This window comes from Rhinopithecus roxellana, chromosome 1 (genome assembly GCF_007565055.1).
Source record: "Rhinopithecus roxellana isolate Shanxi Qingling chromosome 1, ASM756505v1, whole genome shotgun sequence".
Lineage (NCBI taxonomy): Eukaryota > Metazoa > Chordata > Mammalia > Primates > Cercopithecidae > Rhinopithecus > Rhinopithecus roxellana.
In genome coordinates, this window is record NC_044549.1 from 92,519,627 (window position 1) to 92,541,162 (window position 21,536).

General features: G+C 42.9%; 2 protein-coding genes across 5 annotated transcripts in view; one reads left to right on the forward strand and one right to left on the reverse strand.

The window, feature by feature from the left end:
• TAMM41 (TAM41 mitochondrial translocator assembly and maintenance homolog) overlaps window positions 1-8,196 on the reverse strand; it is a 57,756-nt gene extending 49,560 nt beyond the window's left edge. For 2 of the 4 annotated variants that reach the window (XM_010377288.2, XM_010377287.2), the window contains exons 1-3: window positions 7,789-8,196; window positions 5,309-5,491; window positions 2,128-2,220 (exon numbers count right to left, since the gene is read on the reverse strand). In XM_010377288.2, the coding sequence (XP_010375590.1) occupies window positions 2,128-2,220; window positions 5,309-5,491; window positions 7,789-7,923 (411 nt within the window). In that variant the 5' untranslated portion in view covers window positions 7,924-8,196. Of the gene's footprint in view, window positions 1-2,127; window positions 2,221-2,321; window positions 2,558-5,308; window positions 5,492-7,788 lie in introns of those variants that run through there. The other 2 variants (XM_030927989.1, XM_030927992.1) reach the window with 2 other exon arrangements.
• A 115-nt stretch (window positions 8,197-8,311) lies between these two features.
• LOC104673303 (Fanconi anemia group D2 protein) overlaps window positions 8,312-21,536 on the forward strand; it is a 42,919-nt gene continuing 29,694 nt past the window's right edge. Inside the window, 7 exon segments of the mRNA XM_010377302.2 lie at window positions 8,312-8,403; window positions 19,314-19,401; window positions 19,947-20,010; window positions 20,382-20,517; window positions 20,880-20,902; window positions 20,905-20,987; window positions 21,222-21,257. Of these exon segments, the coding sequence (XP_010375604.2) occupies window positions 8,312-8,403; window positions 19,314-19,401; window positions 19,947-20,010; window positions 20,382-20,517; window positions 20,880-20,902; window positions 20,905-20,987; window positions 21,222-21,257 (522 nt within the window).

Sequence of the window (21,536 nt, forward strand, 5' to 3'; positions counted from 1 at the left end):
AAGCCCAGGTGCAAGGCAGGAGAATCCTGACAGCCCATGCACATCAATAAAGAGATGTTTATGACACAAATCAGTGAGCTAAGGCTATGGTAATCTGTCATTTTTCCCGTAGATAGCTACAGAAGCAGCACATCGCTGTTGGGGGAGACACTCGAGAACAATCCATCGCCCTCTTGTGGAGCCTGGGACCCTCTCACACACAATGAAAATCTTCCTTATAGTAGGAAGTGCAAGATTAGCAACTGTAACTGTTTAACATAGTTCTCAAACTGTGGAAAGACCCCTTCTCAGAATACAGACTGATTATCTGAAAAATAAAAAAAAAAGAAGAAAGGTGACATTGCAAATACTCGTTAAAAGTTTAAGTTCTCTCCCACTTTTTTTTTTTCCTGTTTTGTGTTTGTTTCTTGTTTCTACTAAAGCCCAAGGAGAAGTCTACTCCCCATAGCCTCCTCCACCTGTGTCCCAAAAGAGCTAAGACAATAGAGAAGGCATCACCACTGGCCTGAGAAAGAGAATAAAAGGGATGGGAACACCAGTCCGTTGGAATGACTACTTGATGCATTCATTTACTCAAAGGTTACTTAAGCATCCCACGACTCAGGCACTGCCCTTTGGATGCATTAGTGGACAAACAGTGCCTCTGTGGTACATGTCCTAGGAGACAAGGTGACTGGGTGGTGCTGAGAGAGGCTCCACTGAGGCATTAGGCACCTCCTCTGCCACTCTCCCCCAGCCCAAATGGGTCAACTTGGAGCCCGATCCAGTCACTGGAGAATCTTGAATGGGAGGGCAGCAGGAGGGAGAGTGGACTGTGATCCAGCTTCTACTCCCAGCACTTCTGACTCCAAATGTGGGTGTCACACCAACCAATTATCCAGCCCTCCAGACACCAACTGACTGTCCTACAACTAAATTCGATTCTGACCCTAGCTACCTGGAGTCAGAGTCAGATCCCACAGGTTACGGGCTCAGTTCCACAAGCCTCCCCCACTTCAGACACCAATCATAAGTCCAGGTTGCCTGTACTCTGATCGTTTACTAGAAAGGGATGGGGGCTACTTCCCCTTTCCTCTGGTTTCGTAATTTGCTAGAATGGCTCACAGAGCTCAGGAAGGCATATTTTTTTTTTTAGATGGAGTCTCACTCTGTCACTCAGGCTGGGGTGCAGTGGCATGATCTCGGCTCATTGCAATTTCCATCTCCCAGGTTCACGTGATCCTTCTGCCTCAGCCTCCCCCAGTAGCCAGGGTTGCAGGCATGCACCACCACGGCCAGCTAACTTTTCTGTATTTTTAGTAGAGATGGGATTTCACCACGCTGGCCACACTGGTCTTGAACTCCTGACCTCAAATGATCCACCCACCTTGGCCTCCCAAAGTACTGGGATTACAGGTGTGAGCCACCGTGCCCAGCCAGGAAGGCACTTTACTCGCATGTACTTGATTATTATAAAGGACACAACTCAGGAACCACCAAATGGAAGAGATGCTTGGTAAGATACGGGGTAGCAGAAGGGTGTGGAGCTCCACGACATCTCCGGGCACACCACCCTCCCAGCACCTTGATGTGCTTACCAACCCAGTTCTCAGAACCCCTTTGTTTTTTATGGAGGTTCCACTGCCTATGCATGACTGATTAAATCACTGGCCATTGGTGATTGGCCCAATCTCCAGCCCTTCTCCCCTCTGTGAAGGTGGGAGTGGGGAGCCTGAAAGGTCCAGCCTCTTATCACATGGCTGGCTCCCTGGCAACCAACCCTATCCTGAATCCTTCTATGGGCCTATCAAGAGTCACTTCATTAGTATAAACTCAGATACGACTGAAAGGAACTTGTTATGAATAATAAAAGACACTCTCATCCCTATCACTCAGATATTCCAAGGGTTTTAGGACCTCTGAACCAGGAGCCCAAGGAGAAAAACCAAATACATATTTCTTCTTATATCACAATATCACAAGAGAATATGTGGATATTATTTGGCAATAAATTTTATAGGGAATAGGAAGAGTCAGAAACTCATTTCTATTTCCAGAGTTCCATCTCACTGCAATCACAATGATCAAAGTAAGGTTATGCTCAGAGAAGAAAGATATCCCTAACTATGTAGCCTGTAAAACACTCACCGGTTTTTGGAGTCGTCCAGCAATGTATAAGTTATTCCAGTTGAGGAGATCTTCAATCAGAATATTAGTGCTAATAACTCCATATTTGATAAGCTGAAGGGAAAAATGGCACAAAAAGGAGTAAAATACCATGATATTGCTTATACAAGTACAAAATATAAGGAAATATATAAAATTCTTGATCAGAGCAGTACCTTGATTCCAAAGCCACTCAAAACGCCTGCCTGGTGAAAACACACATCTCCACCAAAATCTTTGAGAGGTTTAGTGCCCAAGACTGATTTGGCCGCTAGGGTATCTGAGGCGAGGTTGAAACTGCCTTCACAGGATTATAATAGTAAGAGAAGTCCAGCGTGGCTGACTCCATCTTGCTGCCAGCCTCACAGGCTGGCTATCCAAGCTCATGCCTGGGCGTAGGTCAAGCCAACCAAGGGGGAGGAATATAGTTTATAGTTTAATTTTGAAGCAAGGATGACAATAGTCCCTCCCTAAAACTGTTTCCCTCCCCAGTCCAGAGTTGAAATCACCTTTGTAAAACTATTGAAAGTCCACAAGATTAGGGTTATGGGAAGAGCCTGAATTCTGCTAAATCCTGTAGATTTCCCAGGTTACAAAGTCCCATTTGCATAAACAAGTATCTTCAGACCCACTTTGCTGAACTTCAGTATCCAAACAGCCTTCTCAAGCTGTAAATATATAAAAAGCAGCTAAAAATTGTCAACTAAAAAGTATGGTCTTTTGGCATACAATTATACCCAAACATTTGGTTACTGGAACTTATAATATTGCTTGAAAATTACTAATTAGAGATAGGCTTGGCATATTAACTGTGGAGAAAGAACAAAGCTAAGTGTTCTGCATGACTCAAGTGGATATAGAAGGCTGTACTGAGTGTCAGCCTTTTTCCCCCCAACTCCAGCAGCAGCACTGCAGAAAGCCCTTCTAGCTGCAGTCAAGTTACTGGGAGCTAACGGAAACACCACGGGCCTGGAAGTCAGGGGACCTGTTGCAAACTAGTTGCACGACCTTATGGAAGTCATTTCCTCTCTTTGAACTTCAGTTTCCTCAACTGCAAAACACAGGCAAAGCAGGGTTGGATCTCAACCAGAAAAGCAAATATATGGCCCAAGGGATATGCAGACATCACCAGTCAATCACAACACTCACTCCTTAGCCAAGTTCAGACAGACCTTCAAATCCTTCTCAAGTCAGTACTCCAACCTCCTGCCCTTTAAAGCGTGGGCCTTTGACCAGTGGCACCGACATCACCTGGGAACGCATAACAAACGTAGAATCATGCCTATAATCCCAGCACTTTGGGAGGCCAAGGTGGGTGGATCACCTGAGGTCAGGAGTTCGCAAACAGCCTGGCCAACACGGTGAAACCCCACTCTACTAAAAATACAAAAAATTAGCCAGGCATGATTACAGTAGCGGGTGCTGTAATCCCAGCTACTTGGGAGGCTAAGGCAGGAGAATCGCTTGAACCTGGGAGGTGGAGGTTGCAGTGAGCGGAGATTCCACCATTGCACTCCAGCCTGGGCAACAAGAGCAAAACTCCATCTCAAAAAAAAAGAAAAAAAAGCAGAATCTTGGCGGGGCATGGTGGCTCACACCTGTAATCCCAGTACTTTGGGAGGCCAAGATGGTCAGATTGTTTGGGATCAGGAGTTCAAGACCAGCCTGGGCAACATGGCAAAACCCTGTCTCTACAAAAAATACAACAATTAGCCAGGCATGGTGGTATGTGCCTATAGTCCCAGCTACTTGGGAGGCTGAGGCAGGTAGATGGCTTGAGCCCGGGAGGCAGAGGTTGCAGTAAGCCAAGACAGCGCCACTGTAATCCAGCCTGGGTGACAGAGCCAGACTCTGTTTCAAAAAAAGAAAAAAAAAAAAAGCAGAATCTCAGGTTCCATCTCAGACCAACTGAGTCAGGATCTGCATTTAAATGGGATCTCCAGGTGGTTTGATGCCTGTCAAAGTCTGACTGCTCTGAGCAATGAGTGGCAGAGCTGGCACAGCAAGTGAAACCCATATGTCATCCCTGGCCCAGGGAAGCTCTAGGAAGCATCTCATTTAGACCCCTACTGATCCTTGCAGGTTGGGGTTCTGCTTAGCTCTTGACAGCTCTCTCGGAGACTGGGATGCTTCAGATGAAAGACAGTTCAGCAAAGTTCCTGCTGTCAGATGACCCACCAGCAGGAATCCAAGCAACTTACCTGCTCTCCAACACCCACTGTCAAATTCCACCCATCTCCTAGCACCAAGAGGTTCCTATCACCTGACACACATGCTCCCAATCACCTGTGTTATCTTCTTCACTTCCAACTTCTTTCTGGGGGTATCTGCCCCTCTTTCTAGATAAATTCAGTCTCCAATCTGACCCTAAAATGGCCTGCCTATTCCTCCCACTGACCAGACCAATGATTCCACACCAGCAGCTTCAGCACTGCTTGGAAAGGTGTTACGGGATGCAAATCTTCAATCCCCACCCAAGACCTAGTGATCAGAACTCTAGGGGTGGGGCCCAGCAATATGTGTGTCCAACAGACACACAACCTATGGGATTCTGATGTACACTAAAACTTGAGAACCACTTGGCCAAAGACAAAAAAAATAAAGTCAGTCTGGCCGGGCTCAGTGGCTCACGCCTGCAATTCCAGCACTTTGGGAGGCTGAGTCAGGCAGATCTTCTGAGGTCAGGAGTTCAAGACCAGCCTGGCCAACAGGGCGAAGCCCTGTCTCTATTAAAAGGTGGCATACCCCTGTAATCCCAGCTAACTGGGAGGCTGAGGCAGGAGAATCACTGGAACCCGCGAGGCAGAGGTTGCAGTGAGCCAAGATCACACCACTGCACTAAAGCTTGGGCGACAAGAGCAAAACTCCGTCTCAAAAAGTAAAAAAAATTTAAAAAGTCAGTCACACCCAACCAGTTAATGGGAGATGAGGAAGGACTCCAGTCCCTGCTCTGTCCCCAAGTTCAAGACGTCTGGCAGGAGTGTGAATGTTCCCTGATTATAAGAACATACATACTATAAAAACATACATATTTCCTGACTATAACAACGTCCAGCAGGAGTGTGAATGTTTCCTGACTACAAGAACATACATATTTAGCTGGCGCTCTAATAAACCAGGTTAGTAACTAGCCAAGTTAAGACAAAGGCCAGCAGTCACTTACCCTACCATCACACATGATCAACGAATTGTAGTAAACTCCAGCGCCATAGTTATTCTGGATGGATGTGATAATCTTGGGCCCTAAAACTTTTAGGAAAGAGTAGTGTCTCCAATTTTTCTTCAGGTTCTTTGAATGCCACGCGACAGGGTCATCTACTGTGAACACAAAGTCCAGCATAGCATTCTGTGGAGTGAAGAAAAGACAATAACTTCAGTATTAATTCCTAGAAAGGCAGAAAGAGAGCATGGAAAAGCTCTAACATATTATGCAATTATGATCAACAGTCAGAAGGCCTGGTGCTGTCATCAGAAACGTGAGCGAGTCTCTGGAACCAATTTGAGCTTCATTTTCATCAATGTAATAACAGCAAACACTTCTTTAACATGTGTTGTTGTGCCAGCATTCTTCAAACACTTGATGGATAACATACGCAGTCACTCCATTTATCCTCAACACAACCCTACAAGGTAGCTACTGCTATTATCTCAATTTTATAAGAAACCAACGCACAGGGGATGATGCTCTTCGCCCAAGGACACAGAGCTTATGGGTGGCAGACCTAAGTGGTCTGGCTCCAAATTGTGTGTGCTGTACCATTGCACTACACTGCCTTTCACAAATGTAGCTAAATGTGCTCCGCTTTTCTTCCAGATCAAATTAGCACCATCTGGATAAACTCTATGAAATATTTTATAAAAGGAAGTCAGTTATTTTATCTCTTACCCATTCACCAACCACTCATTGAGTACTTATAATGAGCTCTGACAGGCCCTAGGGTAGAAGTATAGAGCTCAGAGTCTACTGGAGAGAATAAACAAATTATCACTACAATGACTTCATAGAGGAATACAAAATGTACTAAATGCACTCAGAATTGGGATCAGATCAGGAGCACAGGAGGGAGAAATTCTCCTAGAGATGACAAACCTGAGTCTTGAAGGACATGTGAGTTAAACAGACTTGCTGGAAGCACTGGGGGAAGCACAGGGAAGGGTAGGGAGCCATGTTGGAGGAAAGTGCTCTGTGGATATGGGAGCCGGCATGTTCTGGAAGCTGCCGTTAGATATGACTGAAATAGAACACATTTATGTGGTGGAAGATGAGATCAGAAAGGGAGGCTGTTTGCCACACTAGAAAATTTTCCTGCAGAAGAGCTGACTGGAGAGAAGGGGACTAAGGGAGTGGGGGGAATTAGATCTGAAGCCATGACAAGATTCCATGTAAGAAATTAAATTATATTAGCTAAGGCGCTAAGGATGCGGACTGATGTGAGAGAGATTTAGGTGTTGGAATCTACAACTTGTTCACTTGAATGTAAAGAATCAAAAGTGAGGGAATGGGAAGGAAGGACCTTGTCTTGCAGGAAGTTCCAGGTCTACTCAAAGGAAAACCTCCATGGCAGAATGCAGAGGTCGCCATCAGGAGGTTAACACCTGCTCTACCACAGTGTGACTCTCCAGACCACTGGGGACACTTAAGATTTGATGGCGATGCAGGTATGGAATAAACATGTTTTTAAAAAATGTGTAATTATGTTAAGGTATATTCAGAAAAAATAACTAGCCTATAATAACATAATTTCTCATATGCTGCCAATTTAAAGAAAAATATTAAATAGTAGTATAAGAGGGAAACAGAGAAAATCCAAGCAACAGTATAGATGGCCTCACCAGGAAGTGAACAGGCAGGATGTTAATCAGAAGACAGACTACAGTCAGGTATCCAGACGCAGGGGAACCAATTAAAACTTGCACACTGAATTCTGCAAATTACAAGGAAAACTGTACCCTTACTGAGGCTGTGCTGAGCCAACTGTGAAAAGTAACAATGCCTAGTCTCAGACCCTTGTTAAATGTGCTGAGCGAGGGTAAATATACTGGTCACGCACTAACTTTTGTTGTTAGTTACTTTCACTGCACCTGCCCGGGCCCTACAACCAGTTCGCCAGTTTCCTGAAGTCAGAAGATCATTTTGCATTTTCTCCTACATTTATAGAGGCGACTCTCAACAAACTTGGCTGCTTATTAGAATCACCTGGGACGTTTCTTAAATTCCTGAAGCCCAGGCCTCATCCCAAACCAATTAAATCAGAATCTCCATCGGTGGAACCCGAGTATTAGGATTCTCTTAAAAGCTCCCCAGAAAATTCTGATGTCCAGCCGACTGAAAACACTGAAAGAACCTGATAACTATTTCCTTTCCTTTCTTCCACTTGCCCCTGCAGCAGCTTTTCCTTCTGCCTAACTGCTTCTCCTGCTCTAGACCCACGTGGATTCCTAAGTATCTTTCAACACCTTCGCTTCAACTCGCGCTGTCGTTAGACTAAGAACGCAGACCTACGGTTCACTCTGCTAGTGGACACGTGGAGTGTGCAGAGCGGACAGGCAGCTCTCCGGCTCTGAAGGAATCGAGGGCAAAACGGGACTCGTGAGAACAGACAGTTCCCTGTCGTGGGGCTGACGGGGACTGCCCGGGCTCACCTTCTGGTCTGAACTGGGCCCTGCCTGGCGGTACACCCCGGAGCCGTAGACGAAAGCCAGACTCAGCTCCTCGGGGAAGTGAGACAGGATCTTGCGGAACGTCACCCCCGAGCTCTGCAGCGCCTGCAGCGCCATGGGGTCGAAACTGACAGGGGACCCTCAGCGCAGCAAGCCGAGGACAACTGGGCGGGCAACAGAAACCGGGTAGGCGGTTTAGGGTGGGAAATGGAAGTCGGAGACCGGCTCGAGGGACGCAAGGCTGAGTGTGGGATGGGACGGCAAGGATTGGGGCGTTGGGCCACGAACATCAGCGGCGGCAAAACACAGCCGGCTTAGACTGGCGTGTGCGGCGCTCGTACGGGCCGAGCTTCCGTCCCTTGCTACGCCCCACGCACGCACACGCGCTTCCAAGACGCAAGAGGCGGTGCTCGCCTTAGTGTGGGGAACGTGGCGGCTTTGCATTGTCCCCTCGTGGTCGGAGGAGTGCTCTACAGGCTGGCAGCCTCGGTTGCGACCTGGACGAATGGGCGGAGCCAAGCGTCACGCGACTCCGCGGCCCCCGAACCTTGATATCCACTGTACTTCTCTCTTCAAACCATGGTTTAAAGAATTACTGTAAATCGTGAGCGTATTGAAAGTTTTTAAATGAGGCGACACTCACATAATATAGAACTAGCCCTTCTGAAATGGACAGAGTAGCATTTAGTACCTTCACAATATTGTGCACCCATCATCTCTCTAGTTCCAAAATTGTAGATTTCGAAGATTTAGAAAAACACAAAATTAAAATGATGCCCAGTCCCACCATGTAGAGAATACCACCGTCAAGATTTGGCCGAGACTTCTTCGCATTAAAGCCCTTTTCAAATACAAGGATGGATATGGGAGTGCGTGGTAAAGGACTGCACAGACGTTCTCTGATACTTGCATTTAATTTCAAAAGTGGATAAGAGTTTTTGCCCCCTTGCCTTGGGGATTGGTCTCACAAAGAGTGCTTCAAATGCAGTTTCTGGAGGAAACAGGACCCTAGGAGTAGAAAAATCTTAGAGCGCTCCTCTTTTTTTGTATAACTAGAGAAACTTGCTGAAGATTACCATTCAGAAGGTGGTTTGACTTCCAGGACAGAAACTTTTTCAGCTACCCTCGCCTTCCTCCCTGATATACACTACCTCTCAAAAATAATAGAGATAGTAATAACTAACATTCAGGTAATTTTGACACATTTTCACATGCACTTCTCACTGAGTCCCCTCTAGTGCCCTGTGGCAGGAAGGCCTTGGTTTTACTGATGGCCAAGCTAAGGCTTAGAGAGGTAAAGCCAGGTGCTTAGGATCACATCAGCCGGTGGCAAAACTAGAGCTAAACCCAGGTCTGGCTCCACCTCTGCGATTTTTTCGAAAATTCTGCTCTGTCCTGGAAGGGTTTTGAGCAGGGACTTACATAATCCACGTTAGCCTGAATTAGGGAGGACTAATCAGACAGCTGTTATCATAGTTGCCCAGTGAACTGGAAATGGCTAGGCCAAGGTCTTAGAAGCAAGGATGGGATTAAATCAATGGCAAAAATGATTACTTGCACTCACACTCTGGGACTGCAATGAGATGAAGAGATTTGAGCTGCCTGCTGCCCTGCAGAAACTCGGGGTCTATAGAGGAGAGGAGACAGACCTGCAAATCAGAGTAGAATTTGAGTAATGCAGCCGGGTACCCAGTGCAGTGCGGGAGTGTAATCTCCCTCCAGTGGGAACGTCAATCATTTCTGGCTGTTTGGGAAAGGGACCAGAAGAGGTTTCACAGGGATGGCATTTTGAGCCAGGCCTGGAAGCTGGGTAGGAGTTTATCAGGCAGAAGATAGCTGGGAAAGATTCTACCAAGAAAGAAATGATAGGACTCAGTGACAATAATAATAATAATAATAATAGGTGTCATTATTAAGCACTTACTATGCCTAGGCACATTTTTACTTCTTTGGGGTTTTTTTTGTTTTTGTTTTTGTTTTTGTTTTTGTTTGAGACTGAGTCTTGCTCTGTTGCCCAGGCTGGAGTGCAGTGGCACGATCTCAGCTCACTGTGACCTCCACCTCCTGGGTTCAAGCGAGCATGCCTGGCTAATGGTTGTATTTTTAGTAGAGATGGGCTTTCACTATGTTGGCCAGGCTGGTCTCGAACTCCTGACCTCTAGTGATTTGCCTACCTCAGCCTCCCAAAGTGCTGGGATTACAGGCATGAGCCACCCATGCCCAGGCTTTTTATACTTATTTCTTTTCATCACTCCAAAGATCCTATGAGGCAGGTTCTCTAAGATGATATTTTTCATATGAGGAAACAGGTCCTAAAAGGAGCAGTAAATGTTCCAAAGTCACACAGGAAAGTGGTGAAGTCGGGGTTTGAACCTACAGCCACCTACCTCTAAAGGCCAAGGTCTTTACTACCATGTTTAAGTGTCCTCTACAGTGGCTTGCAGGGTGAGAGAAGGAAATGGGAAGAAAGCTGGAACTCAGGCGTCAGCCAAGGGTCAGGAGCAGCAGCAGTAGCCACAGCAACAAGCAGGAGACCAGGGCAAGGGAGCGGAGAGAGGCCATTTGTCTGCGTTCCCTGGTGTGGGCATGGTCACTTCCGTTGTTTTTACTACAGATCGCTCTTGCCTAGGGTGCTGGAATCAGAGTGTGCTCACCGTGGAATTACACTGAAACCTCTCACCCAAAGACAGTGAATAAATCCCATTACCAGCTTGCAGGGGGCCAGTCCCTCCACACCGGTGAGTGTTTCTCGTCAGGTGGAACGAGAGACTGAGAAAAGAAAGAGACACAGAGGCAAAGTATAGAGAAAGAAAAGTGGGCCCAGGGGACTGGTGCTCAGCATAAGGAGGACTGCACCGGTCTCTGAGTTCCCTCAGTATTTATTGATCATTATTTCTACCATTTCTGCGAGGGGGATGTGGCAGGACAATAGGGTAATAGTGGGGAGAGAGTCAGCAGGAAAACATGTGAACAAAGGTCTTTGTGTCATAAACAAGGTTGAGAAAAGGTGCTGTGCTTTGATATGCATGTACACAAACATCTCGTGCATTAAAGAGCAGTATTGCTGCCAGCATGTCTCATCTCCAGCCCTAAGGTGGTTTTCTCCTATCTCAGTACATGGAACATACAATCGGGTTTTACACCGAGACATTCCACTGGAGCAGAAGACAGATGCCTTCCTCTTATCTCAACTGCAAAGAGACCTTCCTCTTTTACTAATCCTCCTCAGCACAGACCCTTTACGGTGTCAGGCTAGGGGATGGTCAGGTCTTTCCCTTCCCACCAGGCCGAGGCCGTATCTCAGACTATCACATAGGGAGAAAACTTGGACAATACATGGCTTTCCTAGGTAGAGGTCCCTGCGGCCTTCCACAGTGTATTGTGTCCCTGGGTACTTGAGATGAGAGAGTGGTGATGACTTTTAACAAGCATACTGCCTTCAAGCAGTTGTTTAACAAAGCACATTCTGCATAGCCCTAAATCCATTAAACCTTGAGTCAACACAGCAAATGTCTCTGCCAGCACAGGACTGGGGCTAGGGTTACAGATTAACAGCATGTCAAGGCAGAAGAATTTTTCTTAATACAGAACAAAATGGAGTCTTTTATGTGTCAACTTCTTTCTACATAGACACCGTAACAGTCTGATCTCTCTTTCTTTTCCCCACACCAGCTGGTTCCTTTTTTATTTCCTTCCTTCCCTTGGGGAAATAATTAATCTTCATTGGATTTTTCCTATTTGCAAAAGTAATCCATGCTCATAAAAATGTAAACATTATGAAATACATACATCATGCCCCAGAAATAGCCACTGGTAATCTTTGGCACATATTCCTTCATATATTTTTCTATGAATATATTAACATTAAAACCAATTTTAAGTGGATTCCTAGGATAGATACTATTTTGCAATTTTTTTTGCACTTAGCATATCAGGGTCAATGTACTGTGTCAGAATATATAGATTTCCCTCATTCCATGTGTTAGTAGCAAATTATTCTAAAATATGGGTATGCCATAATTTTGTTTAAAATTTTTTGTTTAAAAGAAAATGTTTAAACATGTCCTTCCCTCTTTTTTCTTCCTTTTTTTCTTTCTTTCTTTCTTTCTTTCTTCCTTCCTTCCTTCCTTCCTTTCCTTTTCTTTTCTCTTTCTTCTCTCTCTTTCTTTCTTTCCCTCCCTCCCTCTCCCTCTCTCTCTCCTTCCTTCCTTCCCTCCCTCCCTCCCGCTTCCTTCCTTCCTTCCTTCCTTCCTTCCTTCCTTCCTTCCTTCCTTCCTTCCTTCCTTCCTTCCTTCCTTCCAACTAAGTCTTGCTCTGTCACCCAGGCTGGAGTACAATCTAGGCTCACTGCAACCTCCACCATCCAGGTTCAAGTGATTCTCCTGCCTCAGCCTCCCGAGTAGCTGAGATTACAGGTGCCTGCCACCACACCCGGCTAAGTTTTGTATCTTTAGTAGGGATGGGGTTTCACTATGTTGGCCAGGCTGGTCTCAAACTCCTGACCTCAAGTGATCTGTGCTGCCTTGGCCTCCCAAAGTGCTAGGATTACAGGCATGAGCCACCGCTCCCAGCCTGTTTAAACGTTTTATGGTTGATGGATGTAGGGTATTTCTAGGTTTCACACCTGCAAACAATGCTATCATGAGCATCCTTGTACATTTTTTGTGCATGAACAAGTATTGCTATAAGATAGATTCCTAGAAGGGGAATTGCTGGGTCAGAATGTCAGCACACTGCTAAATTCCCCTCCAAAAGTTGGTGCCAATTCGCACACCCACCAGCAGAGTTCAGCCCTTGATAGAAATAAAGATTCTGCAATGTTTCTCCATTTGTCTCCCTTACAGGCGTTCACACCCAATTATCAGCAGTTTTCATGTTCACAAACAGTTTTCTTCCTGCAATGCAAAACCACCAGCTGGAAGGTTCCATCACATTCCTGTTTGCATTTTGCTTTTCTCCAGGAAGAGGCAGAAGCGATGTAGCCAGGGACACATTTGTATTCTTCAGTAGAAATCTCCCTGCTCCTGGCCCTTCATCCACTGTCTTTTAAATTACTATGGTTTATGAAATTAGAGGCTATTAGGAAGCCCCAGTGTTCTATATAATCGCTTTAGGGTTCTGTTGGAAAGCTTATACCAATGAAATAAACATGTTAGAGAGCCACTTACAAATACAGATAAATGCCTGGTTACTCGAGTGAATATTGGGCCTCATTCTTCTGATTTATCTAGCAGTTGTCTTTGTATTCCTTAATAATGAACTTGTTAGGCTAACTTTCACTAGGAGAAGGTTCATCTAATCTGTCTAATCCATTTTTTCAAAAAGCCCTCTTAAAAATTGTCTATAGCTTTAATGCTTTTTTTTTTTTTTTTCCTAATCAGTGTTTAAGTACAGGAGAGAAGAATGTTTGGGAAAAGAAAAATCCAGACTCTTTGATGTGGGATTCCTCAGAGCATTAATATATTAATAAGCATTGTGAATCTCCAAGAGAGAAGCAGAACATGTAGCATTTTCCAATCTCCCAGACTAGGTTTTCCTCCATCCCCTACTCCCTCCACCTTCTCTCTCCGTGTCTTCTGGGATTCATATTCTGTGGCATAAATTTAGGAAGTGCTGGTGCCAAGCACCGCCTTGCTGTCCCAGAAACATCTCAGTGTCCCAAACCAATCAAGACTAATTTTCACGGATCTCTTTTGCCTGAAGGCACCAGGGAATCCTATAGCCTAAGAGAGAGATTGAGAAATTTCTCAACACATGAATTACAATTATAACTTGTGGGTGTAAAAAGCCAAGAATTTCTATGCTTTGGACTCTGAGGATGTCTTTGTTCAGACCCAGAACTGACAAAACTCTAGGTATAATCTTCCTAGACTTACTTCCTAGAAAGTGTTTAGAATGACACTTTCCAAACCTCCAGGGTCTGGATATGTAACCCTTTTGTGAAGTTCTAATTAGGGAAAAGGAGTTAGGCTGTTGGGAGCATGGGAAAGCAAAGAGAGAAAGCAGACAAGCTATGAGTCTGCCTTTCTTTGTGGTCCAGGACACGTAGCCCTCCTGTGCCCAACTTATCACCAGACACCTGCAAGTTAGCTCACTGTAACTTTGGCGTTATCAATACTGCACAAAGCCCTTTTCAGTACACAGCAAAGAACCATCCTATAAAATCTCCAGCAAGTCTTTGTTTCCTTGCAGTCAGCTTCTCTCATGTTGATTCTGCCTGTTGCTCCCTTGCAATGTACTTTCAAACTTTCTCTAATAAATCTGCCTTTCTTTACCTACAACTGTCTTGATAAAGTCTTCTTACCCCCATGCCACTAGCTCAGATAGTTGCCACTTACCCATGAAACCTTTCACCTGGGTGAATTCTTCTCTTTTTGGGGTCCCAAAATATCTTGAGCTTCCTGGGCCTGTTAGGAAGTGACATTCTTTACTTACCACAGATCAGGAACCTTGTAAAGAAACTATGTAGACAAGGTACCAGGCCAATCTTTTGTTTGTTTGTTTGAGACAGGCCCTCCCTCTGTTGTACAGGCTGAGTGCAGTGGTGGTCATAGCTCACTACAGCCTTGAACTCCTAGGCTCAAGCATTTCTCTGCCTCAATCTCTCAAGCAGGTGGGACTAAACATGTATGCCACCACTCCTGGCTTTTTTTTTTTTTTTTTTTTTTTTGTAGAGACAAGGTCTTGCCATGTTGCCCAGGCTGGTCTTGAACACCTGGCCTCAAGTGATCCTCCCATTTTGGCCTTTCAAAGTGCTGGGATTACAGGTGTGAGCCATCATGCCTGACCTAGGCCAGTCTTTTCAAGGGGCTTTTTATTGGCTCTGTGAAGTCAATGTCAATTCCTCAACATAGTCTGGTCATATCTGAAAATAGATCATTCCAGTCAAAGCCTTGGTAACATAACCAGTGTCTCTAATTGTGTCATGTTACAAAAGAAAACAGATTCTTACTGAACTTATATAAATAACTATATTGTCATAAATTAAGAATACTCACAAATAGTTTCTAAATTCCAAATAAAACAGGTAAAGAGAAAGATAACTATTTTAAATTTTGCTGACAAAAGTATACTTTACCCAATTTGTTATAAGCTATGAATAGCTAAAACAAAAAGTTTTTTGACTCTGAAAACAAAATATTAAAAGGATTAGCAATGTTTTTTTAAAAAAGGCTGTGAAAAAATAAGTTTAGTCTTTTATTAGTTTAGTTCAATGTAATTAACCTTGTTCTGCTTGATGTTGAGTTAGTAATCTCTATAAACACATCAGCCTTTTAGAGTCCTGGAAGTTCTTTCCTAGTCTTTTGGTATGATAGCTAAAGTAATCAGAAACCTATATTTAAAAGTCTGTGGCAGAGCGTTTTCTATGATTTTTTTAAAAGAAGCACATTTTGGACTGTAGCTGATCATAAACCACTTTTTGAGGAGAATCAAAGTAAAACAGTAATTGTGGATAGGAAAGACAACATTCATGGTTAAAGACACAATTGTCAAGGAAATTTGATTGTTTTTGTGGCATACTGCAATTAAGCATAACAATCAGAATTATTCCTAATGACAAATACTAAGACATTTCAGAATTTTAGGAATCGTAAACAACTTTGAAACATGTATTAATAGCACACATATATAAATACAACCCAGAGAAAGTTGAACAGCATTTTTTTTTTTTTTTTTTTTTTGAGACAGAGTCTTGCTCTCTCACCCAGGCTAGAATGCAGTGGCACGATCTTGGCTCACTGCAACCTCTGCCTCCTAGGTGCAAGCAATTCTCCTGACTCAACCTCCCCCCATAGTTTGGATTACAGATGTGCACCACCACACCTGGCTAATTTTTGTATTTTTAGTAGAGATTGGGTTTTGGCATGTTGGTCAGTCTGGTCTCAAACTCCTGACCCCAAGTCATCCACCCACCTCGGCCTCCCAAAATGCTGGGATTACAGGTGTGAGCCACTGTGCCTGGCCACTTGTATGATTTAACATACCAAATAAGCTTAATATGTCTCTCTTGGACTTCCAGGGGCCCTAATATCCAAAAGGTTAGTTTGAGGTCAAAAAGATTGAATTTAGAATTCACTGCTGCAAGGGAGGTGGGGCTGGAGATATGCTCTATAAAAACTCTTGAACAACAGATTTGATGAGCTTCTAGGTTGGCAAACACATCAAGATGCTGGAAGGGTGGTGTGCCGGGAGAGGACATGTAAGCCTCACATTCCTTTCTCATACTTTGCCCTGTGTACCTCTTCATCTTGCTGGTAAGTGTTGTTTCCTTGAGTTCTGTGAGCTGTTATTGCAAAATATTAAGCTGGAGGAGAGGGTCATGGGAGCCTTTGATTTGTAGCCAAATTAGACAGAAAAGTGGATAACCTGGAGACCCACTATTTGCAATTGGCATCTAAAGTTGGGGAGGTACAGTTTTGTGAGACTGAACCCTTAACCTGAGGGGTCTGTGCTAACTCCAAGTAGTTAGCATCAGAATTGAATTAAATTGTAGAATACTCAGCTAGTGTCTGGAGAATTGGAGAATTGTTGGTTGGCATTGGAAAACACCCTAGACACCTCTCTGTTAGTAGCTTCTATTTATGAAACACCGAAGTCCTATGAGAGAAGTACCATTATTATAATATTATTTCTGCTTTTAAATTATGTAACAAGATAGACTTTCTGTTGATGTATATAGTTCTGTGAATTTTAATACATGTAGATTCATGTGAATACCACTACAATCAGGGTATAAAACAATTCCTTCAACCCCCCTTCCCCAAAACCTCCCTGTGTTATCCTTTTGTAGTCCCATCCTCCCTCCCATGCCCCAACCCCAGGCAACCATTGATCTTGTCACTATAGTTCTGTCCTTTGTGGAATGTCATAGAATATGTAACCTTTTGAGTCTGGCTTTTGTCATTCAACATAATGCTTTTGAGATTCATTTAAGTTGCTGCATGCATCAATAGTTTATTCCTTTTTATTGCTGCATAGTTTTCCATTGTATTGCTGTACCAGTTTGTCTATCTCTTCACTTGCTGAAGGACGTTTGGGTTGTTTCCAGTTTTTGGTGGTTATGAATAGGGCCACTATAAACATTCATGGATTTTATTTATTTGTTTTGTTTTTTGTTTTTTGAGATAGAGTCTTGCTCTGTTGCCCAGGCTGGAGTGCAGTTTGGCTCACTGCAACCTCTGCCTCCCGGATTCAAGCAATTCTCCTGTCTCAGCCTCCTGAGTAGAGTACCTGGGATGACAGGCGTGTGCCACCACACCTAGCTAATTTTTGTACTTTTTATTTTTTTAGTAGTAGAGATGGGGTTTCACCATGTTAGCCAGGCTCATCTCAAACTCCTGACCTCAAGTGATCCGCCCACCTTGGCCTCCCAAAGTGTTGGGATTACAGACATGAACCACCATGTCCGGCCAAATGGTTTTTATTTTTAATTTTTTTTCTGATGCAGAGTCTCACTCTGTCACCCAGGCTGGAGTGTAGTTGCACGATCTCAGCTCTCTGCAACCTCTGCCTCCCGGGTTCAAGCGATTCTCTTGCCTCAGCCTCCTGAGTAGCTGGGATTACAGGCGTGTGCCACCACACCTGGCAAATTTTTGTATTTTTAGTAGAGATGGGGTTTCATCGTGTTGGTCAGGCTGGTCTCGAACTCCTGACCTCATGATCTGTCCACCTCAGCCTCCCAAAGTGCTGGGATTACAGGCGTGAGCCACTATGCCTGGCCACCAGATGATTTTTTAAATAAACATAGAATTTCATTTCTCCAGGGTAAATATCTAGGATTTGGGTGCGGGACCATTTGGCACATATTTAATTTTATGAGAAACCAACGAACTGCTTTCTGGCATGGCTGACCGTTTTGCATTTCCAGCAGCGGTAGCTGAGCGTTCCAGTTGCCCTGCAGCCTCCCCAGTATTTGCCTTTGTCAGTTATTTTCGCCATTCTAATAGGTGGAATCTCATGGTGGCTTTAACTTGCATTTCCTTAACAGTTGCTAATGTCGAACATCTTTTCATGTGCTTATTGGCTGTCTGTATATTCACCTTGGTGAAGTGTCTGTTCATATCTTTTGCTCATTTTGTTGTTGTCAGTCAGGATTGTTTGTTTTCTTGATGTTGAGTTTTGGGAGTTTTTTATTCTTGATACCAATTCTTTGGCAGATATGTTGTTTACAAATACTTTCTCCCACTCTGTAGCCAATATTTTCATTCTCTTGACAATGTCTGTCACAGAGCAAACATGCATTTTTAATTTTCATTAGGTCCAATTTATCAACAGGAGATAAATTTGCCTGCTAATGACCATGCTTTTTGTGTCATCTCTATGCACTCCCTGCCTAACTGTAGATCACAAATTTTTTCTCCCGTATGTTCTTAAAACTATAATTTTAGGTTTTGCAAACTAACCTATGATCCATTTTGAATTAATTTTTGTATAGGCTGTGTAGTTTAGGTTGTAATATAGGTTGTGCAGTTTAGGTTGAGGCTCATTTTTTTTGCAAATGGATAATTTTTCCAGCACCATTTATTGAAAAGTTAGTCATTCTCCATTGAATTGCCTTCATATCTTTGTGAGAAATCAATTGGTCATATTTTGTGTGGGTGTGTTTCTGGACTCTCTATTCTGTTCCATTGATTTATATTTCTGTCCCCCAACCAGTACTACACCGTCTAGATTAATGAAGATTTATAATGTCTTAAAATTCAGTAGTCTTAAAATTGATATTGCTTCTATTTTATTATTTTTCTGATCCGTAGTCAGACGCGTTATCCATTGCGCCACTGGCTGCGAGCTATTTTATTATTTTTCAAAATTGTTTTGTATTCGCGTTCTTTTGCCTTTCCCATATTTCATTTTATTTTTAATGATGTTATAATTTTTTATTCATTTTATTTTTTTAGAGATGAGGTCTTGCTCTGTTGCTTAGACTAGAATTCAGAGGTGTGATCGTAGCTCAGAGCAATCTCGAACTCCAGGGCTCAAGTGATCCTCTTGCTTCAGCCTCTCCCCACTCCCTTTAAAAAAAAAAAAAGAATCAGCTTGTATATATTGTCAATAATCCCTCTGGGATTTTTACTGGAATAATGTTAAATCTATAGACACATATGAAGAGAATTTACTTCTTTACTATATTGGGTCTTCTAATCCATAAAGATGGTGTATCAGTCTCTCCATCTATTTAGATTTCTTTTGGAGTTGCTTTCTTTTAACACTTTAAATCCCTCATTCCACTTTCTTCTTGTTTGCCTAATTTCTGACAAGATATCAGCTATAATTTTATCCTTGTTCCCTTATAGTTAGGTGTTCTCTCACCCACTCTCCAGCTTCTTTTAAGAGTTTTCTGTCATTGGACTGTTGTCTTAGTTTGGAAGATTCTCAGCCATTATTATAATATGTATTATTTTTTGCAGTCAAAACAATTTTTAAAGAAACATACTATAAACAAGTCATTGTCTGCCCAGCTGTGTTCAAACCATTACACAACTTTTTTCTTTTTCTACCATTCACAGTGACGTATTGATAGAGAATACTTCACTCACTGTCCCAATCCTGGATGTCCTTTCTAGCCTCCGACTTGACCCAAACTTCCTATTGAAGGTAGGAAAGACTCAACTTTCCAGAAGCAGAGCCAGCTTTCCAACCTCCTGGAACAGGTGCTAGTTGTTGTCTTGGAGAAATCTTGTGTAATGAATATTTCATTTTGAAACCATAGTGAATCATAATTGATATCTCTCTTTTTTTATTTTTCTCAATGAGTTTCAGATGCTATTCTGTGATAGATTCACAGGTCTATTTTTAAGCAGTAAATTTTGAGTGAAAATCTTCTATATTGTCTGAATCGTACCTACTTCCCATAGGAATAATACTTTTTCTGCCTTACTATAGCCAATTGAGAATTTAGGCTCTAAATGTAAGATAATAGCTCTGTTTCACATTTATTGTCTGTCTGTTTTTGATGAAGCTGTGGTATTAACAACTAAAAGATGATAATTTGGGGAAAAATCTAGAGGTTTTTTTTCCTAAATTACAAGCGGGAAAATTGAGTGAGAGAAGTGATTTTTTTCTAATTTTACCTAACAGTTCAGTACAAGTTGAGGTAGTGACATGAAAACTTATTAAGTCTTTGTGCTTTTAATTTTTAGGTTCGCCAGTTGGTGATGGATAAATTGTCATCTATCAGATTGGAGGATTTACCTGTGACAATAAGTTCATTCTTCATTCCCATCACACCTAGATAAAGGGACTTAAATTAATAAGTCCCAATTGCTCTTCTCTGTCCCCAGACTAACCGAGGATACTGACTAACCCAGATAGCATTCAGCGAAGAGAATGGAGCTATTCAACAGATTCATTACTCTATGTAAGCTGCTATAAGTTACATTTAACTCTTTCTGTGTAGTACCTCACAGAATTCTGAAATTTTGGGTCTGACATTCTATGACATTGCATTAGCTATTCTAATCAACGCTGTATTTCAGAATGTCTTGTCCAACGTTTAAAATTTTTTCTTCCTCAGTCTTTCAGGAGATTGTCATGGCTGAGAGACTGGACTGTACCTACCCACTAGGAATGAGCAGAAAAGCATATTAAAACTAATATTTACTTTCTGCAGGTAATTTCTAAGCTTTGGGAGAAGCTGGATCTGCAACATTGTGTTTTGCCATCATGGTTGCAGGCTTCCCAAGTAAAGTTGAAAAGTAAAGGATGGGCAAGGTAAAGAGCTCATGGATAATTGCCACCTTTTTCTCACATAGGATGTCACAATTTTCTGACATCCCAAAGTCAGAGTTAGAGCTTAATACTTACAACTACAAATAATGGTACTATTATGACATTTACATCTAGTATTGTACAGTGTTTCAAATTACATATATGTGTGTGAGTATGTATGTGTTTATATGTTTTCTTAGTCATTCAGATCAATCCCAGACAGACTACAGTGCAAGTTTATGAGCCATCTTATATGTGAGGTTGTCATTTGCTCCAGGGTACATGGCTACTAAGCAGGAACTCAGGTCTTGTAAGTTCTTTTCTGGTAGGTAAGAGTAATTTTTTTTCTTCTTTGATACTTGTAGTTCCTCAGCAAATCAAGAAAGCAGCATCAGAGCTGTATTATTCTCCTCTTTGATGTAATAAAGTCAGCTATTAGATATGAGAAAACCATTTCAGAAGCCTGGATTAAGGTGAGATCTTTGGAACTTTGATTATCAAGGAGGAAATGAGTGGCAATTAGTGACAGATGTATAACTGAGGTAGATTGAAATAAAAATCTCAAAAGTCATTCGAGTGGAAATGATAGCTCATGGTTGCCATATGGACACGTTGACTCTTGGATGACATAAGGGCTTGCTGAGTAACGTGAAGCGTGTTTCGCTGATGTGTCGTAATGTTTTTGTGACCGTCTCTTGCTTTTTCAGGCAATTGAAAACACGGCCTCAGTGTCTGAACACAAGGTACTGTTCATGTACTATGCATTTTCAGTATTGCAGACGTAAAAGTAATGACGTTGGCTAGCTTGCCTTCTCCCTTTCTTTCTTTCTTCTCCCTCCAGTCACTCTTTTTTTCTCTTCTCTAGTTGCTCTAATAAACATTAGCTGTCTGGGGAAGATAATCTGAGGGGGTGACTGGCCAGGTAGCCTGCCCCTATTTACTCTGGCTGTAAAATAAGCCTACAGTATCCGTAAGGGGAAATACTAACAGTGTAACCAAGCACATCAAGATGCAGTCAAAGA